We start from the raw sequence: 24839 nt of genomic DNA, 5'->3' as shown, positions 1-24839 counted from the left end.
CTGTCAATCAAACCGCACGTTACTTTGCGGTTTGCATGCTACGATGTTTGCTCCAACATTGTATAGGTACAATACCAGAACATCTCTATAAATGGCCTAAGATGAAGTTACACCGCTAAAGAAAAACAAGATAATTTGTGTTAAAATTATTCAATGAAGATTTTAAAAAAAAATAAGTACACTTCAAAAATCGTTTATGAGACACACACCCTGTCGATGTCAGCCATTTTTGTTTTTTTCTCTACTCACTAACAGTATTCACTGACCGCTATCTAAATCTAATGACAGGAGTTTACATGTTTTCTTGCTAAAACAAGCCCTTTACAGATTTACATGTAAGGGTTATCTGGGCGTTAGAATTGTACCTGCTGCCCCTATTGCGTGATCGTAAAAGGCGACTAAATTTAGGATATTATCTTTTCTCTTCATCCTTACTAACTTTATCTTTCAAAATGCTTCCTCACTTTTAGCCTTGAGTTGAGCGTTCGCCCCTGTTTGGAAGGCTCTGGGTTATGTCCCCTGGCCAACACAACAAAGTCTATAAAAGTGGTAGTTTCTGCTCCTGCTTAGCTCTAAGCATACAGGGAGTGGGACGACTGGTTTGCCCTTTGTCAGTATAATGTGACCGGGTGGGGTGTGTTGATTGGTATCTTCGGCGGCATGCTTCAGTGATATATCACTATAAAAGGACAACAGTTCCACTATACAAGAAGACACAACATGAATATACCGCAGTCTCCCGAAACACGCACCTCGCACAACATACACGCAACACACACCGCATGCATAGGAGGCCGTCCTTACATGACCATAGTTGTTAATAGGACGTTAATTAATGAAACAAACAAACAAATTATGCTCTGTCGGCGGTGGAACATCATTAAGTACTGCTAACCACAAATGTTCATACCTATCATGTTATGCGGTATACGAATAACCATCAAAATGAAATTCCAACTTTCAATATGATAGTTTACTTTCTCACAAATACTACATTACCTGTAAACATAATGCCCTACATTACCTGTAAACATAATGCCATGTTTTATTCAATTAGTGACAATAGGTCAAGCTATCATTTGTTACGTTAATATATGGTGAACCCCTGTTACTAGTGACATTTGACAGTATAACCTTATTATAGCTAGTCGTACTTCGAGCATGCACTGACATTTTATTTGATAGTGCATTTTATTAATAAAAGTTTCTTTACCAACTTGAGAAGTATGTCTTACAATAACGTATACATTATAGTATTTTACCATTTACAGCCATAGTGCGCAACTTGGAGTCATCAGCAAAATGGATACAGAAACAGGAAGGCTACGAGTACGAATGGCACAGGATGAGATTTTCCATTGTTATATCCTGGTGTTTGTTTCAAAGAAGAGCAGACACAATTACCAAGGGGAAAGCATTCGCATCGATTGTGTTGAGTACACGAAAGTGGATGAGACAATAGAAAAACTAAGTCAGAATAATTACGGCTTTATTGAGCTGACAAGGTGCAGATCACCTCCAATATTCATTGAAGATGGGGAAAGAATAAGAATTAGTTTGTCTGGTGGAATGAAGCTTCCACTTTTGTTCCACAAAAGTCATATGCTCATCACCTTCCTTCGTGAAGGTCTACACAAACACATTATATTTCCAGTGGAGACTAGATATGGAAACAGACCCAGCTGTTTGGGATATATAGACTTCAAACAAGTCAGAGGCGGACTTATTCACCAAGCCTTTTTCGATGTTGATTTTCCTTTCGGGAAAGAGACTTTGAGTGAGTATCATTTAACTAATTATTGCATGTAAAATATATTTGATGATAATATGGTATTTTAATGTGGGATTCGTTTTCTTCTTTCTCACTGATTCTTGTCCTTTTTATACATGCAGTACTATATTGAGCACGGAGCTAACTCGCATCCGAAGGCCAAGAGTGACAGGTTGTTTAGGGAGACGTTAGGAAGAAGAAAGTTAATTATAAATGTGATAATTCCTTAATCGAGTTACCTCCCTTGGCTAACGTTTGATAAACGTTGGTTGTACATGTACTGCAATTTGATTAATTAAGTTTAATCATAATGATGGATTAATTTGCCAAAATTGTAAAATATACCTTACAATTTTGTGGAGTTATAGAAAGTAATTTTGTAGCCTCATGTAGCTTTTTGTATGTATCATATTGAACAGGAAATTAGAACTATATGCAAAATACTAGATCCGTTTAGTCGTATGCAATAGGGGCAGCAGGTACAATATTAACGCCCTACTTGCAGGGTCAAAATAAACAATTTCTAGTTTGTTTATCATTATTTTGTTAGTATATACAGTATTTGGTGTTGTAATTTTGTTGAGTTTCGATATTGGTAACCAGGAAATGACATGGAATGAAAGATCAGTTATTATTGCACTTCAGGTGAAAGGACAGTTAGTGTTCTCATATGTGTTTGTTGATGTACTGGGAAGGATAACACAAAACAATCTAAATTTGCACGGTAGATTATACATGGAGCTCTATAGCGTGATTAATCTTGATATCATATTAGTACACAATCTAATAACAAAACGAATGATCGATCAACTCCTGTTGTCATAGTTTGTTTTTAAATACTGTATGTAATTTCTCGTTGCTTGGTGTCTTTGGCATGGGAGGCCGTCCTTACATGACCATAGCTGTTAACAGGACGTTAATTAATCAAACAAACAAAAAATCGTCCTATGATGCACTGTATAAACAGGGATTGTTAATGTGATGTGGTTTCCACGTACAGTGAACATGCAAAGCTTTTCAGAAATAAGAGACTTAAAGAAAATGTATCATCCTTCTAGCAACACGAAGATAACCACCCTTCCAAAACATGTGGTTAAGGCGGCATATTTGTTTTTACTTTATGTTGTAATATGTTTTTCAGAGCTATTAAGTTATACAAATGATGTTGCTGATAGGTTGTCGCGTTTGAAATTGCAGGAGGCCTTCCGGGTACATGTAGCTCGTCTGCCAGTCACGCTTCCAGCACACCTGATGATTCTGTAATGAGTAAGCTGTTTTCTACGTCCTTGTTCACGTCCACGATAGCATTGTACAAACGAGTTATATGTCATTTTACTAGTTTTCATGAGGCAGATTATTCAAATAATAATGTTTCCTGCTACCCAGGCTTCTATCGCTAACTATTTACAAAGTACTTGCTTTTATTCAGATAATTTAAGCCCATCTACTATTCATTCTGTTACGTCTGCAATAAGTTTTGTACACAAGGTAGATACTATGGGAGACCCTACTGACGAATTCCTTATTAAGAAGCTGATAAAAGGTGTACATAACCTCAGAGGTCGATCCAATTCAAGAAAGTCGATCACTCTTAAACTGTTGCATGAAATAATCTTGACAACTGGCAAAGTGGTCAATTCGGACATTAAATCCAATGCCGTTAGCATTTCACACCTTTTTGAGGATAGGGAAATCCACAACTCACCAAGGTCCAGCGACAAAACATTTGCAAGTGAGTGATAGTCAATTGGAATTTGTGATTGTAAAAAAATCAAGTTATAAGTTTAGTTATCAGCACTCAGTGTTTATTGAAATTCCATCAGGTCAAGACAAAAGAAATTGCCCTGTACTAACATTGCACTACTACCTACTGCAGAATGGTCACAAAAATAGTGCTTTGTTCCAGTTTATGTTCCAGTCTCCGGTCCCATATACATTGTTCTCAAAAAACTTCAGTCCGGCATGATATTTTAGATATGTGTACAAGTACCACAGCTTTAGAATAGGTGCTTCAACCTATGCAGATTATCGTGGAGTTTCTAATTAATGAATACAGATAAATGATAATATAAATCGAATGCTATACACATAACAATTGTATGGAGATTTTCTGAGGTAATTTTTCCACTCTTCAATAAATCAATGAATTTGTATCATGGCACAATATCCCATCTTACATGGTTTATATATGGTTGGTCAGCTTGCCACAATGTTTACTACTTTATTTTTATATGGTTTTGAGAAAACTATTTTTAGTAACTATTTGTGTGGTAAAGTGGACCATTACAGCTTACAGCTTATTATTATTTGTATTCAATTCAGTGTGTTGAGCTGATTTTTGTCCGCTTTGTGTAATGCTGCTTATATGTATTTTGATGTCTTTACCAATTATTAAACCCGATCAGGACATTTTGATGGAAGGGTGGCAATAGCTCAGTAGGCTCATGCCATCTGTGGCAAGATCCATACCCCATCTTTGCCGCTTCTCATTTATAATGCTGAATAATAATTGTGAAGCAATTACAATACTTGTAGGATAACCAGTTTTTAATACGATTATTGAGTAATGACTATCAACGACATCCATTTGACTATGTTGTCTGTTATTGCAGTAAATAAAAAGAAGCAACCGAGCTGGGATTCTGATCAGGGACAGGCTAACATAAATACATTTATTAGTTGCAGGTGTAATATATGACCGTACCGTATCATTGGACGCATCCGTACAGAGAATTGATCCAGGTATGTATAATAACAAATACAAATAACAGCAATATATTCAAATTCGTCCGAGATCTTTCCAATGTTAGTCTACTCACAAAGTTTCATTAAGCTCGGTTCATATTTATCAAAATTATTGCGTTCACAAGGGCCAATAATAATTATTAGTACAAAGGGCAATATCTCCATGCATTATTATAAAATCACGCTAATTTTCGAGTTCGTCCGAGATCTTTCCAATGTTGGTCTACTCACCAAGTTTCATTAGGCTCGGTTTATATTTATCAAAATTATTGCGTTCACATTAGTTTAATGATAATTATTAGTGCAAAGGGCAATAACTCTTTAAATGAATGATTATCAAATCACGCTGATTTTCGAACTTGTCCAAGATCTTTTCAATTTTAGTCTACAAACAAAGTTCCATTAAGATTGGTAAATATTTACTCAAGTTATCGCGTTCACAAGGTCCAATAATAATTATTACTGCAAAGGACAATAACTAAGTAAATTACGGTCGAATCATGCCGATTTTCGAACTCGTCAGAGATCTTTCCAATGTAAGTCTACATACAAAGTTTCATTAAGCTCGGTTTATATTTATCAAGTTATCACGTTCACAATGTCAAATAATAATTATTAATGCAAAGGGCAATAACTCCGTAAATTACGGTCGAATCACGCCGATTTTCGAACTCGTCCGAGATACATGTATATATAATGTTAGTCTACATACAAAGTTTCATTAAGCTCGGTTTATATTTATCAAGTTATCGCGTTCACAATATCAAATAATATTTATTAATGCAAATGGCAATAACTCCGTAAATTACTATCAAATCATGCTGATTTTCGAACACGTCCGAGATCTACAGTCTACATACAAAGTTTCATTAAGTTCGGTTTATATTTACTCAAGTTATCGCGTTCACAAGGTCCAATAATATTATTAGTACAAAGGGCAATAACTCCGTAAATTACTCAAGTTATCGCGTTCACGACTGACGACGATGGACAAAAGACTATCGCAATAGGTCACCATGACCTATGGTCAGGTTACCTAAAAGGTTGAAGGGTTACTTCTCAAATTCCATTTCTTTGGTTGTGTTTCATTTTTACATGACCAGTTCTAGATTTACTCTCCCTTGAATACATACGTTCATATATCATTTGATATATCGTAGAATTGTAAGGCGGTTATCTAAGGTTATTATGACTTTTCATGAGTTATCATAATGCAAATCGCAAAGGTATGTATAACACACTATTTAAAGTCAATATATATTAATTCATTTAAAGAATGCTCTACCGCCGACAGAGCATAAACGATATTCATCAATTTAACACTAATTGGTGATTAATCATGCATTATACAAATATTTGATGGGTTACTGTGCTGTAGTTCATAATATTTAACATGAGGTGATGGTAATCAAAAAAATGTATATTGCATGAGGCCAAAGGTGGTGAAGATTTTGATCTGTGATTTTGGAATTCGTTAAAATTCAACTAAAAAACTGGTGATTAATTGATTATGTAACAAAAATGTTTTATGGCATAATATGCTCTTGTTCATATTCTCTCATACCTACACGTATAATACTGGCTGGTCCAGGGAAATACACTCAACGCAACGTAACGCAACGTACGGGAAAGCTTTAAATCAAATTGAAGATTGGCGTCTAGTCCACGTACTTCATGACGTAACTCCACATTTTATGTCTTATTCCATTTTTTTTTTTAAATTATCAGACCTGTATGCAGCCTTTTAATCCAATACATTCGTCGTGCTTGTCCTCTACGTGATAAAAAGCAACTGTCAAGCACAGAGAGCAACGTCTATGACGTATTTGATCCGAGACCTATAAAGCTAGCGCATAATAACGTAACTCACTGTTACGCGCGATTCCTCGGAGGTTTTCTACAAAGCTAGACAACAACGGCGAGGTGTTCCAAAATAACGTTTCCATGGAAGCGTGCGATATAACTTCGAACTGTGCAATTTAACAAAGTTTTATTGAACGGTCGGGATAATAGCTGAAAATATTATATTTCCTCATATAGATTGGTGTTAACAAATTACGTAATAAATATATATATGTCTAATAAACACAAAAAATAGTATGAAATAATTTGTTTTGCATTTGGGGCATTCGCAATTAATACTTCATTCCATATATGACATAGTGCCATGGAATTTTTTCGGGATGCAATTAACTATTTTCAATAATTTTGTCCCTAAGTCACTTTTGTAGCTGAAGATAAATACTAATTCGTATTGCGAAAAAAAAATCCATTTATCAGTTATGCCACAAGTATTCCTAAACTAACTCAATTTTGTATTTTGTTACTCGCTCGCACCTTTTGAAGAAGGATCTTGATTTGTTTGCCGTGGACGAAGAACACTGTAGCCTATGTTAACGATAGCTTAAGGTTTAAGACCCTGTTTTAACTAGTGATTTTTTTTTGTTTTGCTCTATATCACTTCTTAGGTGTAGTGATACGTCCTAACGTTAGATATTATTGTTGACTCGAATATTGTTGTGTTGTTTGTAAATTTTGGAAAGTATGCAAAACATTGAACATTTATGTTTAGTAAGTCTACAGGGTTCGGTACATATTTCTGACTGTTACCGAATAATCATGCCATTATGTTTACTAGTGTTGATAGCACGTAGTAAGAGCGATCGTTTGCCGGATTCGACTTTACAAAGGCATACGAATCATTTTTGACCTTGTCAGGAAAATGGCGGCTATAGATTATATGATGCAAATACAACATAACTGAAGGCATTCGAACCATCTCAAACACGTTTATGATATACTTTTAGGAACTCTGAACATAAAACGAAGACTAGTTTTGAGAAAAAAATGTTGTATTTGAGGCAACGACAGATTTGTGGGAATGCACTTAAACCCTTTTTAAATATTTTGTATTCAGGAACACATCATCTCATGGTGCCAAACATCATCCTCACGTTGACAAAAGCTCTGCCAGCTAATGAATGGAAGTTCATATTCAGAGCCATTTGTGGTATGCTTCAATTAAGAAAAATGTTCTTGTGTGACAATATCAAACTTGTATGCTATAATATCACAGTTTATATATATATATATATATGTGTGTGTGTGTGATCTTAAATGGTTTTATTTTAAAAAAGAATAGCATGAACTGAACTTAAATTTATCACAACAACCTATCAATGCCAAAATGTGTTCCAAAAGTCCATCATCGGAGACCGCCATTTTGATACATCTTCTGGGTTATATTACACTTGTCTAATGACATTCACATATGACACGACAACTCCAGGCATATATTGTAAGCAGAATAATATTTAAGAGTTTTACTTAATATGATAAGTTGCCATAAGCGATTAATTTACAGATATTCTGTATTTATAGTTGCTGACGGAAGTGAAATAAATGCAGACGACATAATCTCTGAAGCAGAGCAGAATAATCCAGGCAATGTACGTGAGGTGAAATACCAATCGTTACAAAATTGGGCGGACAAGAAAGACTTCAGAACCCCTAGAGATATGCTTGACACATTGATTCAACGACTGGAAACCGGTGAAAATCGCAGAGTCGCATATGTTTTAAAGCAAAGCTTTAATGCTTAGGGACCATAGTTTTAGTGAGAAAAAAACACTGATAGTCTTATACTATTGTAGAAAAGTAGCGTGTCAGAGTCATAACATACTGACATATTTGTAATTATTCAACTACATACATACACACATAAATACATACATAACATGTATATATATAATTGCTTCCATTGTTATTGTTGTATTCACAGTTTCTAATTTCAGTACTTATTTTTATATATTAATACTTAATATCATAATTCAGAGACAATTTTTATATTACAATGTATAACATTATTTAACAGTAGCTGGCAAAATATGTCTGATTTTCAAAATTTTCTACATTTGCATCAGAGTTACCATTTCTGCTTATTAAAGTTGATAATTATATTTCCATTGAAACTCTTTCATATTTCATATTAAGATATATCTGTATATTTCATATTAAGATATATCTGTATATTTCATATTAAGATATATCTGTATATTTCATATTAAGATATATTTGCATATTTCACAAAATATATATCTTTCTTTGGAGATTATTAGGGTAAATGTTATCCCATTTGCTTTGAACATTTAAGTTTCTTGGTATAATGATATTATTTTGATATGTAATTGATATTGTAGATTTGAGTCTTGCTAACTATGTTATTCAGTTTTTTTTATCTCTTACAATCTTATAGATATCGTGATCACATTTGAACTGTGTTCCTGTTGAATCCTATATATCGTCTATTGCATGTATTCCATTGCTTGAGAAGCACTTAAAGATATTATTTTATGTTCATGACAATTATATATATGATTGCCAAGTAGTTCTTGACTAAAACGTTCCCTTGTGTGTCTTGCTTCATTAGTGCTTTAAAGTAAAAGATATTATTTTATGTTCATGACATTTATATGATTGTCAAATAATTCTTGACACAAACGTTCCAGCGTATGCATTTAGCTTTGTTTAATTTAGCGCTTTAAAGTAAAAGATATTATTTTATGTTCATGACAATTATATGATTGCCTAATAGTTCTTGACTAAAAGTAGGGATGTGCTTGTTCGGTGAAATAACACTAGAAAAATGGCAAGAAGATCTCTTTTTAAGAACATACAAACGGAATATACGCAATGTCCTAAAAAATCAGACATTCCAGATTTATCTTTTTTTAATCATCTATACTTAATACCTATACGTTACATGTATTCTAAACTCTTTATGTCAGACTTGGTGTACATCCACGCTCGTAACTAAATACATGTACGTCATACATACTTGTCAGCCTTTGACGTACAGTAAATACTCCCTAATTGTACTATTTGCATGTATACTTAATGACTTGTATCTAGTGTCGTATGCAACAAATATATTACATGTAGTTACATATACGATTAAATTTTGTTTGTTTGTTTGATTAATTAACGTCCTATTAACAGCTATGGTCATGTAAGGACGGCCTCCCATGTATGCGGTGTGTTGCGTGTATGTTGTGCGAGGTGCGTGTTTCGGGAGACTGCGGTATATTCATGTAGTGTCTTCTTGTATAGTGGAACTTTTGCCCTTTTTATAGTGCTATAACACTGGAGCATGCCGCCGAAGACACCGAGCAACACACCCCACCCGGTCACATTATACTGACAACGGGCGAACCAGTCGTCCCACTCCCTTTTTGCTGAGCGCTAAGCAGGAGCAGAAACTACCACTTTTATAGACTTTGGTGTGTCTCGGCCAGGGGACAGAACCCAGAGCCTTCCTCACAGGGGCGAACGCTCAACTCAAGGCCAAAAATGAGGCGGTGCCAAGGGAGGCATTAGGAAAGATAAAGTCAGTTAGGAAGAGAAAAGATAAGATCCTAAATTTAGTCGCCTTTTACGATCATGCAATAGGGGCAGCAGGTACAATTCTAACGCCCTACCTGCAGGGCCAAGTTACATATACGATTTCCCCTTTAATTATAAACTGATATATCTGAAAAAATTGCTTTGAATCTTTAGTAAGACGGACAGTTATTTATTTTAAAATTACATCCACACTTGCAATATAAAAACAGTTGGTTAAGATTCAAAGAGTTTTCACCTAATATGAAATTTGTTTCTGTCGTGTGTAAATGTACTGAATTTACCATAAAATAAATGTTTCTAAGATTTAATATGATAACATTGGTGTTAATGTCAATGGAAATTATTGAATTATTATACAACAAATGCAATATTGTTAAACAATGCTAATAGTTAGTGTTTTATCAGTGTTTCACAAAACATAGGTGTTGTAACTCATTCATGGCTAACATCAAACACTCCACAATCCATAAGGATCCACTCTGAAGAGGTGTCAATTTTTTATCATATGACTAACTTGTTTTCTTATATTAATTTTTTTTTATTTTTGTGAGCTATTGTGAATCAAAGATAACATAAAATGTTATTTAACTGGTATTTCACTGCTTTGGCCATGCTCAGGACAAACTAAGGCAATATTATTTTTTAAAATCGAATAATATTCACAAAATTGACAAAATCAATATTTTATTTAAGAAAATAATAATATCACACAGTTAACTCGTCCTTTTTACTCAGTATTGCAGTATCTATTACCTCGACCCCAAAGTTTTGAAGACGAAAATACCTGTACATCATTTTTATATTTTTGATAGATTCCAAAAGGGAACAGTGTGGTTTTTGTCATGTTACAAAATTAATTTTACAGCATTTCTTGCTTAAAATATGTTCAGCTTCATTTAATGTTGAAATTAAACAAAAAACCTTACGGGTTATAATTCCACACCTATTTGCTTTCTATTTTATCACAGTGAACCGTAAAGTATTTACCGCAAAAACTGAACCATAAATGTCATCGCACAGTGATTTAAGTGAAAGTTATGAAGCAATTTAACGTTCAATTTTTTTTTCAAATTGGGTGCCAAATTAAAAACAAAAGAAGTATATTTTTGTTTGTTTTAATATGTTTTCAATATGAAAATTAAATTTGAAAATAATAAAAACTCTTTTGATTTATGTTTTTACGATACTTCAACGAAACTGCAATCTCACAAGAGCATTAACGGTGAACTACCTAGCACATTGCAACACTCCCTTTATTGGTATCATGACTTGCTAATTTACAGTTTAACAATAAATAAGCATATTTCAGTCAACCATCATCAGATATTTAAATCCCTTTTTGTCCGTCTGTTACATTCTTTTCTGAAAAAGTACGAAACGGATCTGTTTCAAATTTCATACATAATGTCCTCATCGTGTATATTTAGGAAATGATCTGTCAGCAAGATGGCCGATACGCAGTCATTTTCAATAGCTGAAGTTTGTTACCACTCCTTAATAGAAAGTACCTCATTCAATTTCCATATGTAGGTCCTCATGGGCCATAGTTGAAAGTATTGTATTTTGTGCACAAAATTCTGACCAGTGTTAAGAAATATACCGTCAATTCCGTCAACAAACAGCGCGAAATAATGTAGGCTCTGGGTTATGTACCCTGGTCAAGACACACCAGAGTCTAGTGGTAGGTTCATCATACAGGGAGTAGGACGACTGGTTTGCCCGTTGTCAGTATTATGTGACCAAGTGGGGTGTTTTGCTTGGTGTCTTTGGCAAAATTCTTCAGTGATATAACACTATAAAAAGGGCAACAGTTCCACGATACAAGAAGACACAGCACGAATATACCGCAGTCTCCCAAAACACACCTCATACTCTACCTGCACACACCGTATACATGGGAGGCCGTCTTTACATGAACCTGGTTGTTAATTAATAGGACGTTAATTAATCAAACAAACAAACAAACAATGTCCGTCTACGAGAAAAACATGAAGTAGATATGTGCCCGGAACTCACAATGTCAACTAGCCTATGAGGCGTGAAAGAAATACTGGATGTGGCAATTCCGTGGCAACCATGAAAATCGTTTCCAAAACAAGTATCTTCATTTGAGAGGTTAGAAATGTCTCTTCCTTATTTGGTGTATTAACCTGTAGGGTGCGAATTCGTTCATACATTGTACGTGGGGTGTTCCAAAATTATTGTTACTTTGGTGATATCTATTTGATACAAGTAATTCTGATCATTTTACTTTGCCCTGTCCCTCGAAGTACTCCCCCTCTGCATTTATGCATCGTTTCAACCGATCGATCCACTTTTGGAAACAGTTTTCGTACTCTTGAATTGGTATACTCATAAGATACTGATAAATGGCAGAGCCAAGGGCATTTCTTGATTTATATTTTGTTCAGACAGGTGAAGTTTTAGTTTGGGGAACAAGAGAAAGTCACAGGGGGCCAAGTCTGGTGAACATGCAGGGTGGGGGAGGACAGTGACCTTTTCTGCCTTCAAAAACTCCGTTACAATGCGCGCCTTGTGTGCTGGCGCATTATCATGTAAGAGCCTGAGGTATTTCAAACCTGTCTGTGGGCGGCGGCGTTTGTGACTTTCTTAAGTTTTCGAAGTACAACGTCTCTATAATACTTCGCTGTGACAGTTTTGCCTTTTGGAACAGGGTTTTGAATGATTGGACCCTTGTTATCAGAGAATATGACATACAAAACCTTCCTCACGGTGCGTATTCTTTAAGCAATGCTAGGGCGCCTGGCGTTTTTGCTTGCCCAGATTCGATTAGAGCATTTTCTTTTGGGTTCGAAAAAAATACACCCATGTTTCATCACCTGTGACCAAATTATCAAAAGCCTTTTTGCTGTATTTTGGGTATTTCTTCAATAAGGATTTGGCCTTGTCAACCCGAGACCTCTTTTGGTTGTCAGTTAGTAAATGGGGTATCCACCTGGCATTGATCTTGCCCAGCTTAAGATGTTTCTTTAAAATGCAATGAATACGTGCTAAAGACAAGCCTGTCATTTAAGCTAACTGCCGGACAGTGTACCTTGCATCTTTTTCAAGGATTTGCCGAATTAGTTCAATGTTATGCTTTGTTGTTGTTGTTGCAGGGCGACCTGTGTGGGCAGCATCTTTAAGCTGCTGGTGTCCCGACTTAAATCGAGCAACCCACCTACAAATAGTCATATATGACATTTAACCCTTCCCATATATATCACATACCTCACGATGCATATCCAACGGCTTTAAGCCAAGTAGAGACCTACCTTTGATATAGGCCCTAATTTCAATTACGTTTTCAGCTCTCTTGCCAACCATATGTGTATAGAGTGTAACGAGTGCGCTACAAAACAATGTACACAGCACCAAGGTCAATGTAATTGTGAGCGAGATATTTACCTATATCACGCTTCAGATATCACGCTATCGGCACGAGGTAGTGTTAAGCCCATTTAGCACGATTTCCACGAGATATTGCGCAAGTAACATTAATTTCGGAACATCCCTCGTATATACTTTGACCACATTATGTAAATATATCCTATGACACTGCTTCCAGTTGGCACTTAATCAGGAACATAAAGAAAGTATTTTTCTCAACCATGTCCGATAAAGTGCTTCACGGAATAAAAACTATAAATAGGACAATAAATAAATCATTTAACCAAGTGAATGTATCCCCTATAGGATCAAGAGTTTTTAGCCAATTAAAAGCCGGTGTGGTTTTGAATACCGGTACATATACCGTCAATTTTATGTGTTCTTTTACATGTTCACACGCCGTAATGTGACTTAAACGTACATGTATCTAAACGTCATTTTCAAAGGTTGTGTTCAATTCAGACGCAATTGCAATGTAGTTCTCGTTCTTAAGTCCTTGGATAATAGCATCAAATATTTGTTTTCGGGTTTTAAGATTGGTCTTGTGTGTCCAGGATTTCAGTGATTGGTAGATGGTTTCCTTCAGGTCCCCTCTACTGTTAAACTCAGCTTGGGATATCATAGTATCTGCAGCTACACAACTGTCACCTGCAAGCAAACCTTCATGGAGGCAATAACATTTCATATTTAAATATCCAAGTCTCTCTAATATTCAATCATTTTCCTCTCTGATTCTCTTATCACAAATAAGAATTTCAATCTAAGGTCATCAGATCAAATATATCACAAGTTAGTATTGTAACAAGCAGTAATTACGGTCGAGCAAGTTGTCACAAGCTATTCTGAAAAGACATAATCGATTTTGAAGACAGACGCAGGAAAACGTCATTTAATTAGTCTGTATGCATGTAATCTACTAGTATATCAAAGTAAATGAAAATTGTTCCATGGCTAAATAACACTAGTTACATACCAATTATTGATCTCAAGACAAACTTCCAATCTGTAGGTGGCAACATATTAGCCACAGTACAGATTACTTTATCCATGATGTTTGGTACCATGTATTGCTGGTCGTCTGGAGAGGGAGCTTAGAAAAAAATGAAAACGGAAGGCAGTATTTTAGTAAACACGGTAAGACTCGTCAACAATTTCATATGATTACATGATCAACGGGATTGTACACGTAAATTATCAAAAATCAAGCCATCGCTTCACTGACAAATATCGTCGGATTTAAGAGTCAGTTGCCAGCCATTGAACGTATAACGATGATTGTTCTTTGGGTACCAGATTTTTCTCCACTTACTACCGCACGTCCTTAAATAACCAACCATGGCTGTTAATAGAACATTTAACAAAGTAACTCCAAACCCAACTGTATTCACAAAAAACACGATCTTTTAACAATCCAATGCACAAGATAGATGAATCTTGTCAAGAAAGACATTAGAAGAACAGTTGTGTAGGTGAATGAATAAATCAGTCACCTTTTATGAATATGCTAGATGTGTTATGGGTGATGTTGGCCGGATTTCAACATATATCAGGAAGACAACCTTGCTGATGCGAAAAGGGCTTTCAGTTATTGAAGAGAACTCTATCTTTTCATGTGATTTACCCTATCTAATGTATTACGTTTATACGGTACATAAGTCAATCATTACAACACTTACTTCGTACGGAGCCATCGGAGTAGGTCGATGCTCTACTTGACGCAATATATGGACCACCTGGAATGTAAACAGAGTAATTACAAATACAGATATTACTTATGTTTGAAAGTCTATTGCCAACTAAGTGTTGAATATTTATATCAGGTAAAGGCAAAAATTTAAGTCGTTAAAATGTCTAAATTCTGTATTTGCATATTACAGGGTTGTCTGCCCTTGCGGGTAGATATTGATTGTGACGTCATGTGAATGCGAGCGTAACGTCATACTTTTCGGAGAAAACGACGGGAATTGCGCTCACAAAATAATGACGTAACAATTGATACCTACCCACAAGGGAGCTAACTCTGTAATATACAAAGACGTAATAAGAGGAAGTACAACCGAAAGTTTTATATCACACAAAAAAATAAGCATTTTAGTCTCCCGCCATTCAATTATGGTTTAGGGTATGACAGATTGCGCGCTAACTTTTTGAATCGGAAGTAAGAACAAAACAATTACGCGATGTTATCAATTCGTGCGGCGTGCATTGTGGAAGACTTCAATAAATTAAAATAGTATTTTCTGTTGACAGACCTATTATCACGACACGACAAAATATTCACGCTCGACCTTTGAGGAGGTGACAACCGTGGAGTTGGACTTTCATGATCGACCTTTGAGGAGGTGACAACCCTGGAGTTGGACTTTCATGATTTACCCCCGGGTTGTGATTTCGTAGTTAATTCCCCAAGGCAGGGAAAGACTAGTCTCCAAAATACCTTATGATACTGATAATGATACTCAACACGTTCAGTTGTTGTTTCTGATCCTGCCTAGCGTTCAGTATAATGTGACGGAGTGAGCTGTGCTTGCTACATGTAGTTGTCGTCAGTGGTATGCGTCAATGGGATATCGCTTTAAAAGGGACAATAGTTCCACTATACAAGAAGGCACAACACGCATACCGCAGTCTCCCGAGCCACCACGCACTTTATACACGCAACATACCGCATACATGGGAGACCGTCCGCAAATGACCCTGGCTAATTAATACGACATTTATTTAATAAACCAAAACTTACCAAATTCAGAGAATCACAAATCAATCTGAGCAAGGAAAGATAGTACAGGACTTATATCTCAACAACCCTTTTACATGGGGTATTGATATAGTTTTACATTTTCACTTTTGATGGAATAAAAATATAAATGTAATGTTCCATTTGGCTAAAATATCAAAGATGACAATATATATGTCGTTAAAAATAGAGCTAGTTCTCAAATTGTAAAGTTTATATTAACATTGATTTAAAAAGATGTGATGCAATGTTATAAAAGTTTAGATCAGTAAGATATACGTAAGATAAAATATAAAAAGTAAAATTAAAATAACTACGGTATCTCTCATGTAAATAATGTAATGTGAAAGTATAAAGCGGTTCCGAACCCCACATTAGATTTTTATTGGACAATGGGAGACAACTCCCGTATATCAACAATTCAAGATGGTGCTACTCGCCTTCAAAAACAGAAATATACACTGTCTGAATTATACAAACGCCTCCACATTTGATTACAGTAAAACAATGCAAAGGTGTATCCTAATGATTAAATAACAAGTATAAAGATAAATCTTACCTGCAGCTGAACTTGCGCGAGACCCTAGTCTTGATGATGTCAGAGATGGCAACAGACTGGCATCTACAATATAATAATACTAGTCTTAAAGGTCTAGAGTTAATAGAAGCTGGTCTTGGCTTAAAAACGAAATCACAATAGTAGTGTACTGCCTAGCGCTCAGCATATAAGGGCTTGCTTTGACTACTGGTATCAGTGTAATGTGACTTGCTAGAGTGTGTTTGTGTGGTATCTATAGTTGCATGCTTCAGTGAGATAGCACTATAAGAAGAGCAAACGTTTTATTATTGTAAGGCCGCACAACAGAAAAATACAGCAACATCCGTAAATACACGTATACAGATATTTACATCCACCATGCATTGCACACAGAATATATTACTGGAGATATTTACTGACCCTAGCTTTTGACAGGACGTGGTTTACATGATTAGACGATAACATATATATTAAGCCGATTATTGAAAAAGATGTAATCAAAATATTTATCAAAATGTTTTATTTAACCTTACACAGAAACCCTGACATATAGAGGAATTGAAACTGGTATCATTTCTTTGAAAAATAAGAAAGCGAGTAAAAGAAATATTAACCCCAGGTTACTTACCAAATGTCATCTTTTTGACAGAAATATCGACATCAAAAAATGTTTCGTAAAGTAACTCTTTTTTGCCGTCAAGGCGGTTGAAGTCTATGTATCCTAAACTGGTTGGTCTATTTCCAAAGTGAGTCTCCACTGGAAACACGATGTGCTTGTGTAATCCTTCACGGAGGAAAGTGATAACCATCTGGTCTTTCCTGAATCCAACTGGAAGCTTGATACCTCCTCTTAAACTGATGCGTATCCGTTCACCGTCTTCAATGAAGAGTGGTGGCGAACGACACTTTCTGAGCTCAACGAACCCCAAATCGATATTCTTTAGCTTATCTATGGTGTCTTGTACCTGTTTCTGTTCAACGCATTCGATACGAAGGCTTTCCCCTTGATAATCATGTTTACATTTTGTTATAAACACCAGAATATGACAATGAAAAATTTCATCATGCGCCATTCTAGCTCGCAGTTTTCCGGTCTCTGTGATTAGTTTCCTGTGTTGTGCAAGCTGGACACTGTGACTGTTGAGAACAGGAAAACAATACAACGTGATACAAATGTAATTACTTTGCTTATACCAGGCAACATTTTATGTAGACATATATTAAAAGACTTTTTCTACTGTAATGTGTTTACTATCCAGTACTTGTATCCTTGCAATATGAGCTGACGCCTTAAAACATTGATAAGAGATATGCCAGCAGTTCTTATCTACATGTAAGACGTACACATTTCACCTTGTTTGTTTGTTTTAGTTTAAGGTCCATTGAAGGCTATATTTTAAATTAATTCATGGCCGAATTATTATCTTTATAAAAACAAGAAGAAAATACTCACAACTAAAAAAGATATATTTGAGACAAGATGGAAACCGTTTTTTAATGTAAATATGGTGTCCTGCAGACCTTTAAAACATTGTACGTATAAAAAATATTGTTTATTAAGAATAAGTAGCTACTTTTTAAAACAAATAGCAGGGAAAATTTAAGGCGGCGATATAATGATAACGTCATCAAATTGTACTTATAACCATAGCCGTTTGCCTATGATCGTAAAAGGTGACGACATTTATTATCTTTTTTTCTATTATTTACTGTTTCAATTTCAACAAATTTTACTTCAAAAATATTTGAAAAATGATCGAACAATAGGCATAGCTTATATAAGTTCTCTCCCTAAGAGACAGTAGTATTCCTTCCTGTTGCCAATACATTTGTATATTGCTTTTGCCAACCTGTCGTTGCTTGTGGATGAGCGATCCCATCTACGAGAAACCCTTTAACTACTGTCCCATTTCTGAAGTCTTATTCATTGAATGAAGCTTGTTTTAATAATCAACAAAATTTTAGCCAATATAGAGCACAGTTTACGTGGTATCATTATATTAAAACTTGGTCAAGAATACCTGTCAAAATCGTTGACTTCCATGTGTAGAGTGAATCCTTTACTATTAGTTTTATAATTCTGGGAAGTTAGTTCGTACATCGCTATCTCCCTGGTCTGTTTATTAACGGCATGTACATCAATAAAACTGTATCTTGTAAGGTCTGGGGTGAGGGAGTCGTCAAACAGATACAGATCGAGTTCCATCTCAATCGGCTTTCTGAATATCCCCTTCCTGTGTTTGACATGTACGGATTTGGTGGCACCTATTATGCAAGGTTCCTTATCCATGTAGACAGGTCCATTGTTTGAAAGGGGGATGATCTATGAAAATAAATTATTCTTGATTATATCATGTTTTTAATGTTCTATTAAAGTTTCATCCTGCTTAGTGGTCAGCTTAAGGAGGGATGCGATCAATTCGCCTGTTGTCAGTCTATTACCGGATGGGGTTGTGACTTTGACAGAATGATTTCATCGGGCGCTTAAAACTGCAATACTAATTTAGCATTTTCTCCAAAAACGCTCGTACTCATATACATTACAATTCAAGAGCCCAAAAATTAGCCGATTGATTCAGCAGTATGGCCCAAAACATCTCGTTTATTTAACACATGTATATGGTTCATTGATCACTGGCAGGCAACCAATTATCACCCTTCCCCCAATATCGCCATCCCATTGAATTTGTATGGTTACACGTGAATTGTCCTAAATAAAGTTATCTTCTGGAAGAAGACGATACCATGCAGGTTTCCTATAAACATTGCTTGAAAATGCGTAAGCATTCATACATATACACGTGCGATGGCGAGAATGAGTACTTGGCGGGAACTGGTCGCTGACCAGTATATGTCCGCGCGATAAAATATTTGTATAACCCCTTGTCCGTATCCTAGAATCCAGTTTGTTCAAAGTTTCAATTGAGGACAGGGCATATATGTCTTATTGATATATGATATATGAAAATCAGCTTCTGGGAACTGGTGATATAACCAAAATGCAATCCAAACTTTAATATTGTACTGAGAGTCTATAAAAAGTGGTAATCGTTTGTAAAAATACTTACTTGAACTGTTAATGTTTCTCTTTGCTGGACACAGTTTTGTGGAAAGATCATTTTGATGTTTTTGTCGTGCTCACAGATATATTCCTTCCCCAGTGGATCAAGTATGAATGTTTCACTGATTGGTTCCGAAGTCAAAAAGAGAATGTCAAATGCTCCTCCTTCGAATTCAGCTACGCCATCCTGCGTAATATACGTAATTATGATACTGTAAAGATATATGTGTTAGCAGTAACCTTATATTCGCATAGCTTTTCTTTTGAAACATGTATAGCCCTTCTTGCATTTTATATATGAAAATATTTATAATTGGGATTTCAATTGAACATTGCTTAAATTTGATTTCATACACAATTTTAATACGTCCTTTTGATTTCTTTCAGCTTTTGACAGCTTTTAAAAATAACCTGATGTTATAACATCATATTTTTCTTACCTGCAGTGTAGCCGGTACTTTAACCCAGCTGCCTGTATTTCTCCTGAGATGAGCAAAGACATTGACGTGTTGAGAACAGTTCGCTCTGATAGTGACAAAGATTCGCACGTCTCCAGAACAACAGTTTACGAGCGGTAAAGGTACACTTTCTCCGTTTTCCTCTGGTGACGCACGGTATATTCCGTACATATCAGTTACCAGTCTGGAACCATTCAGTGACTCTTTTAGTGGTAACAACTGAGAGTTTCTCATTAAAACATCCAAAGAACGGGATACGTACTGAACTTTGAGTCTTTGGTTTTCCGGATATTCGATGCATATCCCGTTCTCTAAGTCTTCTTTAATCGTTGAAAACCTGAACATATAGAGTGTAACCTGTCTAAATCGGATGCCATTGGAACAATGATATTTGGCCGGTATAGCTAGTTTCGACCGGAATAGACAGGTATCTATATTAATCAATGACTGGTGTTGTAGTCAGATATCATTATTATGGAATGGGTACATACTGCATACTTCTACTTCATAAACTGTATAATAGTTCTACTTAGGATGTGGAAATGGGAAAAGGGTTTTTTATGTCTGTCATCTCATTTTCAATTATTTTTTCATATTTGATATTATTTTGATTGTCTACAACTTTAATCGCTATTTCCATTATGTAACCGCTTTATATATTTCCAACACATTTCTCTATGGAGACACATTATATATTATATATGATACCAACCTCTCAGCACAACTGCCAACGTTTGTGTCTTTATCTTCAGATTCTGAGCTACAATTTACAACATATTATTAAGTTTATATACAGTTAAATACATTCAGATCAGAAAATAATCTGTAAAATCGAAAACAAATAACGCACGAACACCAACAAGAACGCTAAATCAAAACGTTGTGTTTATGTTTTTAACATTGATTTCCAACCAACCTTACACAATTTAAAATATTACATCACACAACTATAATGATCTTAGTAGATATTAACAAAAACTTTTCTTTCGAAGTTTCAATTGGAGTGAAGCTGCAAGTAACAGCGGTATCACATCAAGTATCGTAAGCTTATTTACCATCCGGAAATCCTTTGAATTACATTAATTCGTTTGAACATACAAACAACGGTTTTACCTTGTATCAAAGTCGTCCTCATAATCCGAGTCGCAAACAAAAATATCATCTTCTGAACTATAGGACGGCCTGTATAACAAAATTAGACGGAAAGATGTACATACATTATAAAACTTATATATATATATCCTGTATATTTTGAGATATAGCTGATAAGTACTGACGATATTTAATTCGTCGGTGACACGTTGTTATGCGACTGCAGTATTTAATTTGAGTTGAGTTATCATGCTTTTATTGTGTTGTACATGTACGCGTTGAGTGATGAAATCAAAACCACCGGTTTGACGAGACTACTCATAACACTAGTAACTACAGGTGCCCCAAAATAAAATTAGCAAATTTCCTTAGAAACGATAGCCGATATACTGCAAACCATTTGTCATTTTTATATCTTAATTCAAATGTTTTAACATGTAACACCAGCTTTAATACATGCGCTTAGTGCATGTTAATGCACTTATCAGAATTCTGACTGCATGTCTGAAGATCTTACTCTTCGTCAGTTTCCACCAGTGCCTCTTCCATATATTCATTTCCCGGATGTTCGTTATCGATGTCCAAATAGTCTTCATTAAATGAGACCCGTGTTGAGCTTCTAAAATAAAAAAACACCTTTTATTACTGAACACAGAGAATCCTGAAATGATCTTAATTTACATGTAGCCATTGTTTTAACAGTGTGCCGCATACCAAACCTAAGTCAGGTCACTGTGACCTATAATTTGATATTTAAAGAATGAATCTCCTATATTTTAGGTACAAAAACACTTCGTTAGCGCACCATGATAGATTTTTTAAAAAGTTAATTGGTGTCCGAGTTTTTGTGCCGACTGTCCGGTTTTATATTCTTCAGGTTTCCGTCTTTTGGTTTATTTATTACACACTGTACCGACCAACCAATGAAAATCTACGCTGCAAATGTATCCCAAAATAGCAACGTTAGCGAGCTTGTTTGTTCACGTTGAACTAAATGATCGCAACGATCGCGAATGGTTAGTTGAAAATTGTCCCTAAAAGTGTCCGAGATTACATGGTTGCCCCTATGCTAGAACACCCAATGTGTTACACACCAATGCATGTCAAAAATATGACAACCAATGCTTATATTTCCATTTATATAGTCATTCCCGTTATAAAAAGAAAAAAAAAGATGAAAAATAAAGTATAAAAATAAAAGTTCAACGTTTGTATAGTGGAAAATATCATTTGATGGAACAGCCAATTATTTGGCGGGAAAGAGTTCTTGCAACTTCCGGTATGTTGCCACGTTCAACCGACTAAACAATAACAATAGTCCCATTGATAAAATGGGATATACAACGATAAGTACAACATTTTAATCGATTTCAAATATTTTAATCAGAATATATTTCCATATTGATCATTTTTTTAGAATATGTTATATTCTTCAGTGAGTTATCATACTGACGTAAAACCCAGTCATTTCTTGATTTTTTTAACCTTCTGATTGTTGTATTAGTACGCCTGAGCATAACTGCCAATGTAAATACTGGAAAATATCATACATTGGGCGTAGAAGCAACATATAGGTACTGTTCAGTGGTAATGTAGATATTATTGTTTGTTTACATTAACATTAAATGTCAGGGATTGGTTTGGTCAGTTTTGTCTTATTACCAATCAGGGTCATTTGAACGCCCTCTCATGTCTGCAACGTTTTATGATGCGTAAACGTCTGTATGTTTTGGGAGGCTGCGGTGTGTTTTTGTTATTAAAGTAGATCCCATTTTTGGGGTATTATTTCACTGAAGCATGCCACCGAAGATATCGAGCAATAAAAAGTCAATGGCGTGAATGATATTACCTGCTCAAGCGGACACTATCGGCTTCTTCTATAACTTCTAAGCAGGGATAGCTGTGTCTTACAAAGTAGAGAGAAATGGTTAACAATCACATATTTACGTTTAAACGAATCAACAAGTTTATGATGTATGAAACCATATTGTCCATGTCTTAAATAATTAAGTATCATATTGCAAAAAAACAAACCATTAACATATTTGTTGATCAGTTTGCATATGTAAGATTTTTGTTTGACAAATTAACTAAAATGCAAAATGTATTTTAAAAAGAACTCAGAATAAAAAAAAGTTAAAAATAATAATAATAAAAAATACTAGTATACGGACAGCAAATATACCAATATCACAATTACATATTAGAATGTTCTAATTTAAAAAAATAAAATCAACACTATGTTCCTGGATACGTGATATCAGTAGAATACGAACTACTTTAAATATTAAATATAGGCAAGACAGTAATCTCGTGCGTACGAGATGAAAATTACCTTCTATCCTTTTTATCAGAAGTCACTTTGCTACAATCCCTAAAATTGGTATTAAAATCCACATCTGTCGATGATCTGAAAGTAAACAGTACCACCCATACATATCACATATCTAAATAAATAATCTATATGTGGACTTGGGTTCCATTTTGTTTGAAACTACACAGTATTATATTACATCCGGGTTCAAATTGTGTGTGTTCCTCTGTACTACGAATTTTAAATCATGCCACCTCTATTTGTACAACTTACAAATGTACATACAGGCATTGCTAAATCGGTCAAAAAATGTTCGTGACTTTTAGCGGAATTCCAGGCACTCAAATTTTGCTATGGTACAGTGTATATTGATGCACGAAAACTATGGTCAACAGCCCCATCGATAAAATCATTTCGACTGCAATAAATCACTGTATCCGTACTATCTTGATTCGGAATCAATTTAAAATGCATTATCCCGGTGAACTGCTTTAAAGTACTGGGATCTTATAGTAGGTAGTCTTCCATTCCAGCATGGGCTAGGAGGGTCCCACATGCACCCCCCCAAAACCTCCGAACCAATATTTTTCTGAACCCTTATGACCCACTGATCACAAATCAAAATGTTAACATTGCATAAGTTGGGATGAACTTCCGGTTATGACGTCATCAAGATTGCCGCCATCAGCATTTTTTCATATTTAGCTTGACGCAGCAAAAATGTTTCCCAACCGCAAACTATTATTTCTAATAAGTTTTTTGACCACTTATCAATCAGTTTAAGCAACAAAAACAACAAAAACCAATGTTAACATCGTATAAATTCCGGTTATGACGTCATCAAAATGGCCACCATCTCGAATTTCACTGAAAAATGCAAAATAGTTATAACACTGATATTTTTCAACTGAAGTAGACAAATGAGGTATCAAAATGACCACAATAGAACAACAAATACATATCAGGGCCAAATAATCAATATATGTAGTGATTTGTACGCAAGAAATGAAAAAAATAAGATTTTAAGCTCAAAAATGGTGATTTTTCAGCAAATTTTTCATACTTGGCTTGACGCAGCAAAAATGTTTCCCAACAACAAATTATTACTCGTAATCAGTTATTTAAACTCCTATCAATCAGTAAAAACAACAACAACAACAAAAATATACACGAATGCAAAAAAGAATTATTGTTATACCCTCAATTGTGTAGATAAGCAGCGCCTCAAAAATAATTATTAACGCCTAATGATAGCGTAACAAATGTAACCTAAGCTAAGCTTGTGTTTCCGTTAATATCATTAACAGTTTCCAAAACGTTTGTGTCTTTG

The 24839-nt window shown here is 35.1% G+C and overlaps 2 protein-coding genes across 3 annotated transcripts; one reads left to right on the top strand and one right to left on the bottom strand.

Moving 5' to 3' along the window:
• Positions 1-1283: 1283 nt before the first annotated feature.
• On the top strand, positions 1284-8435 carry LOC138304594 (uncharacterized). Its single transcript, XM_069244758.1, has 5 exons — positions 1284-1777; positions 2969-3037; positions 4457-4513; positions 7434-7526; positions 7898-8435. The coding sequence occupies exons 1-5, from the start codon at positions 1303-1305 to the stop codon at positions 8116-8118; spliced, it is 915 nt and encodes a 304-aa protein (XP_069100859.1). The 5' UTR covers positions 1284-1302; the 3' UTR covers positions 8119-8435.
• A 5085-nt stretch (positions 8436-13520) lies between these two features.
• LOC138336797 (uncharacterized) lies at positions 13521-23648 on the bottom strand. 2 transcript variants are annotated; one of them, XM_069286361.1, is made up of 13 exons: positions 23531-23648; positions 23045-23101; positions 21713-21814; positions 21217-21285; positions 20816-20863; positions 20086-20440; positions 19653-19832; positions 18606-18907; positions 17213-17721; positions 16606-16668; positions 14986-15042; positions 14283-14399; positions 13521-13969 (listed from the first exon to the last, which is right to left on the bottom strand). In XM_069286361.1, exons 3-13 carry the CDS (start codon positions 21742-21744, stop codon positions 13737-13739), a joined length of 1965 nt encoding a protein of 654 aa, XP_069142462.1. In that variant the 5' UTR covers positions 21745-21814; positions 23045-23101; positions 23531-23648; the 3' UTR covers positions 13521-13736. The 2 variants fall into 2 exon arrangements, with proteins under 2 accessions (XP_069142462.1, XP_069142464.1); XM_069286363.1 differs by having other exon boundaries at positions 13521-13957.
• Positions 23649-24839: the final 1191 nt, after the last annotated feature.

Source organism: Argopecten irradians, chromosome 12 (assembly GCF_041381155.1).
Source record: "Argopecten irradians isolate NY chromosome 12, Ai_NY, whole genome shotgun sequence".
NCBI classification, from domain to species: Eukaryota; Metazoa; Mollusca; class Bivalvia; order Pectinida; family Pectinidae; genus Argopecten; species Argopecten irradians.
The sequence above is the reverse complement of the archived record's forward strand: the minus strand, read 5'-3'. Positions and strand labels throughout refer to the sequence as shown.

What these genes read in the sequence shown, in the direction of transcription:
- LOC138304594 (XM_069244758.1), top strand. Translation starts at nt 1,303, where the DNA reads ATGGATACAGAAACAGGAAGGCTACGAGTACGAATGGCACAGGATGAG. An exon ending in CGTACAGAGAATTGATCCAG is followed by an intron (nt 4,514 to 7,433) that starts GTATGTATAATA and finishes TTTTGTATTCAG; the next exon opens with GAACACATCATCTCATGGTG. An exon ending in CATATTCAGAGCCATTTGTG is followed by an intron (nt 7,527 to 7,897) that starts GTATGCTTCAAT and finishes CTGTATTTATAG; the next exon opens with TTGCTGACGGAAGTGAAATA.
- LOC138336797 (XM_069286361.1), bottom strand. Translation starts at nt 21,744, where the DNA reads ATGGAAGAGGCACTGGTGGAAACTGACGAAGA. An exon ending in GAAGTCAACGATTTTGACAG is followed by an intron (nt 17,722 to 18,605) that starts GTATTCTTGACC and finishes TGTTCTCAACAG; the next exon opens with TCACAGTGTCCAGCTTGCAC. An exon ending in CTCCGATGGCTCCGTACGAA is followed by an intron (nt 14,400 to 14,985) that starts GTAAGTGTTGTA and finishes TTTTTTTCTAAG; the next exon opens with CTCCCTCTCCAGACGACCAG.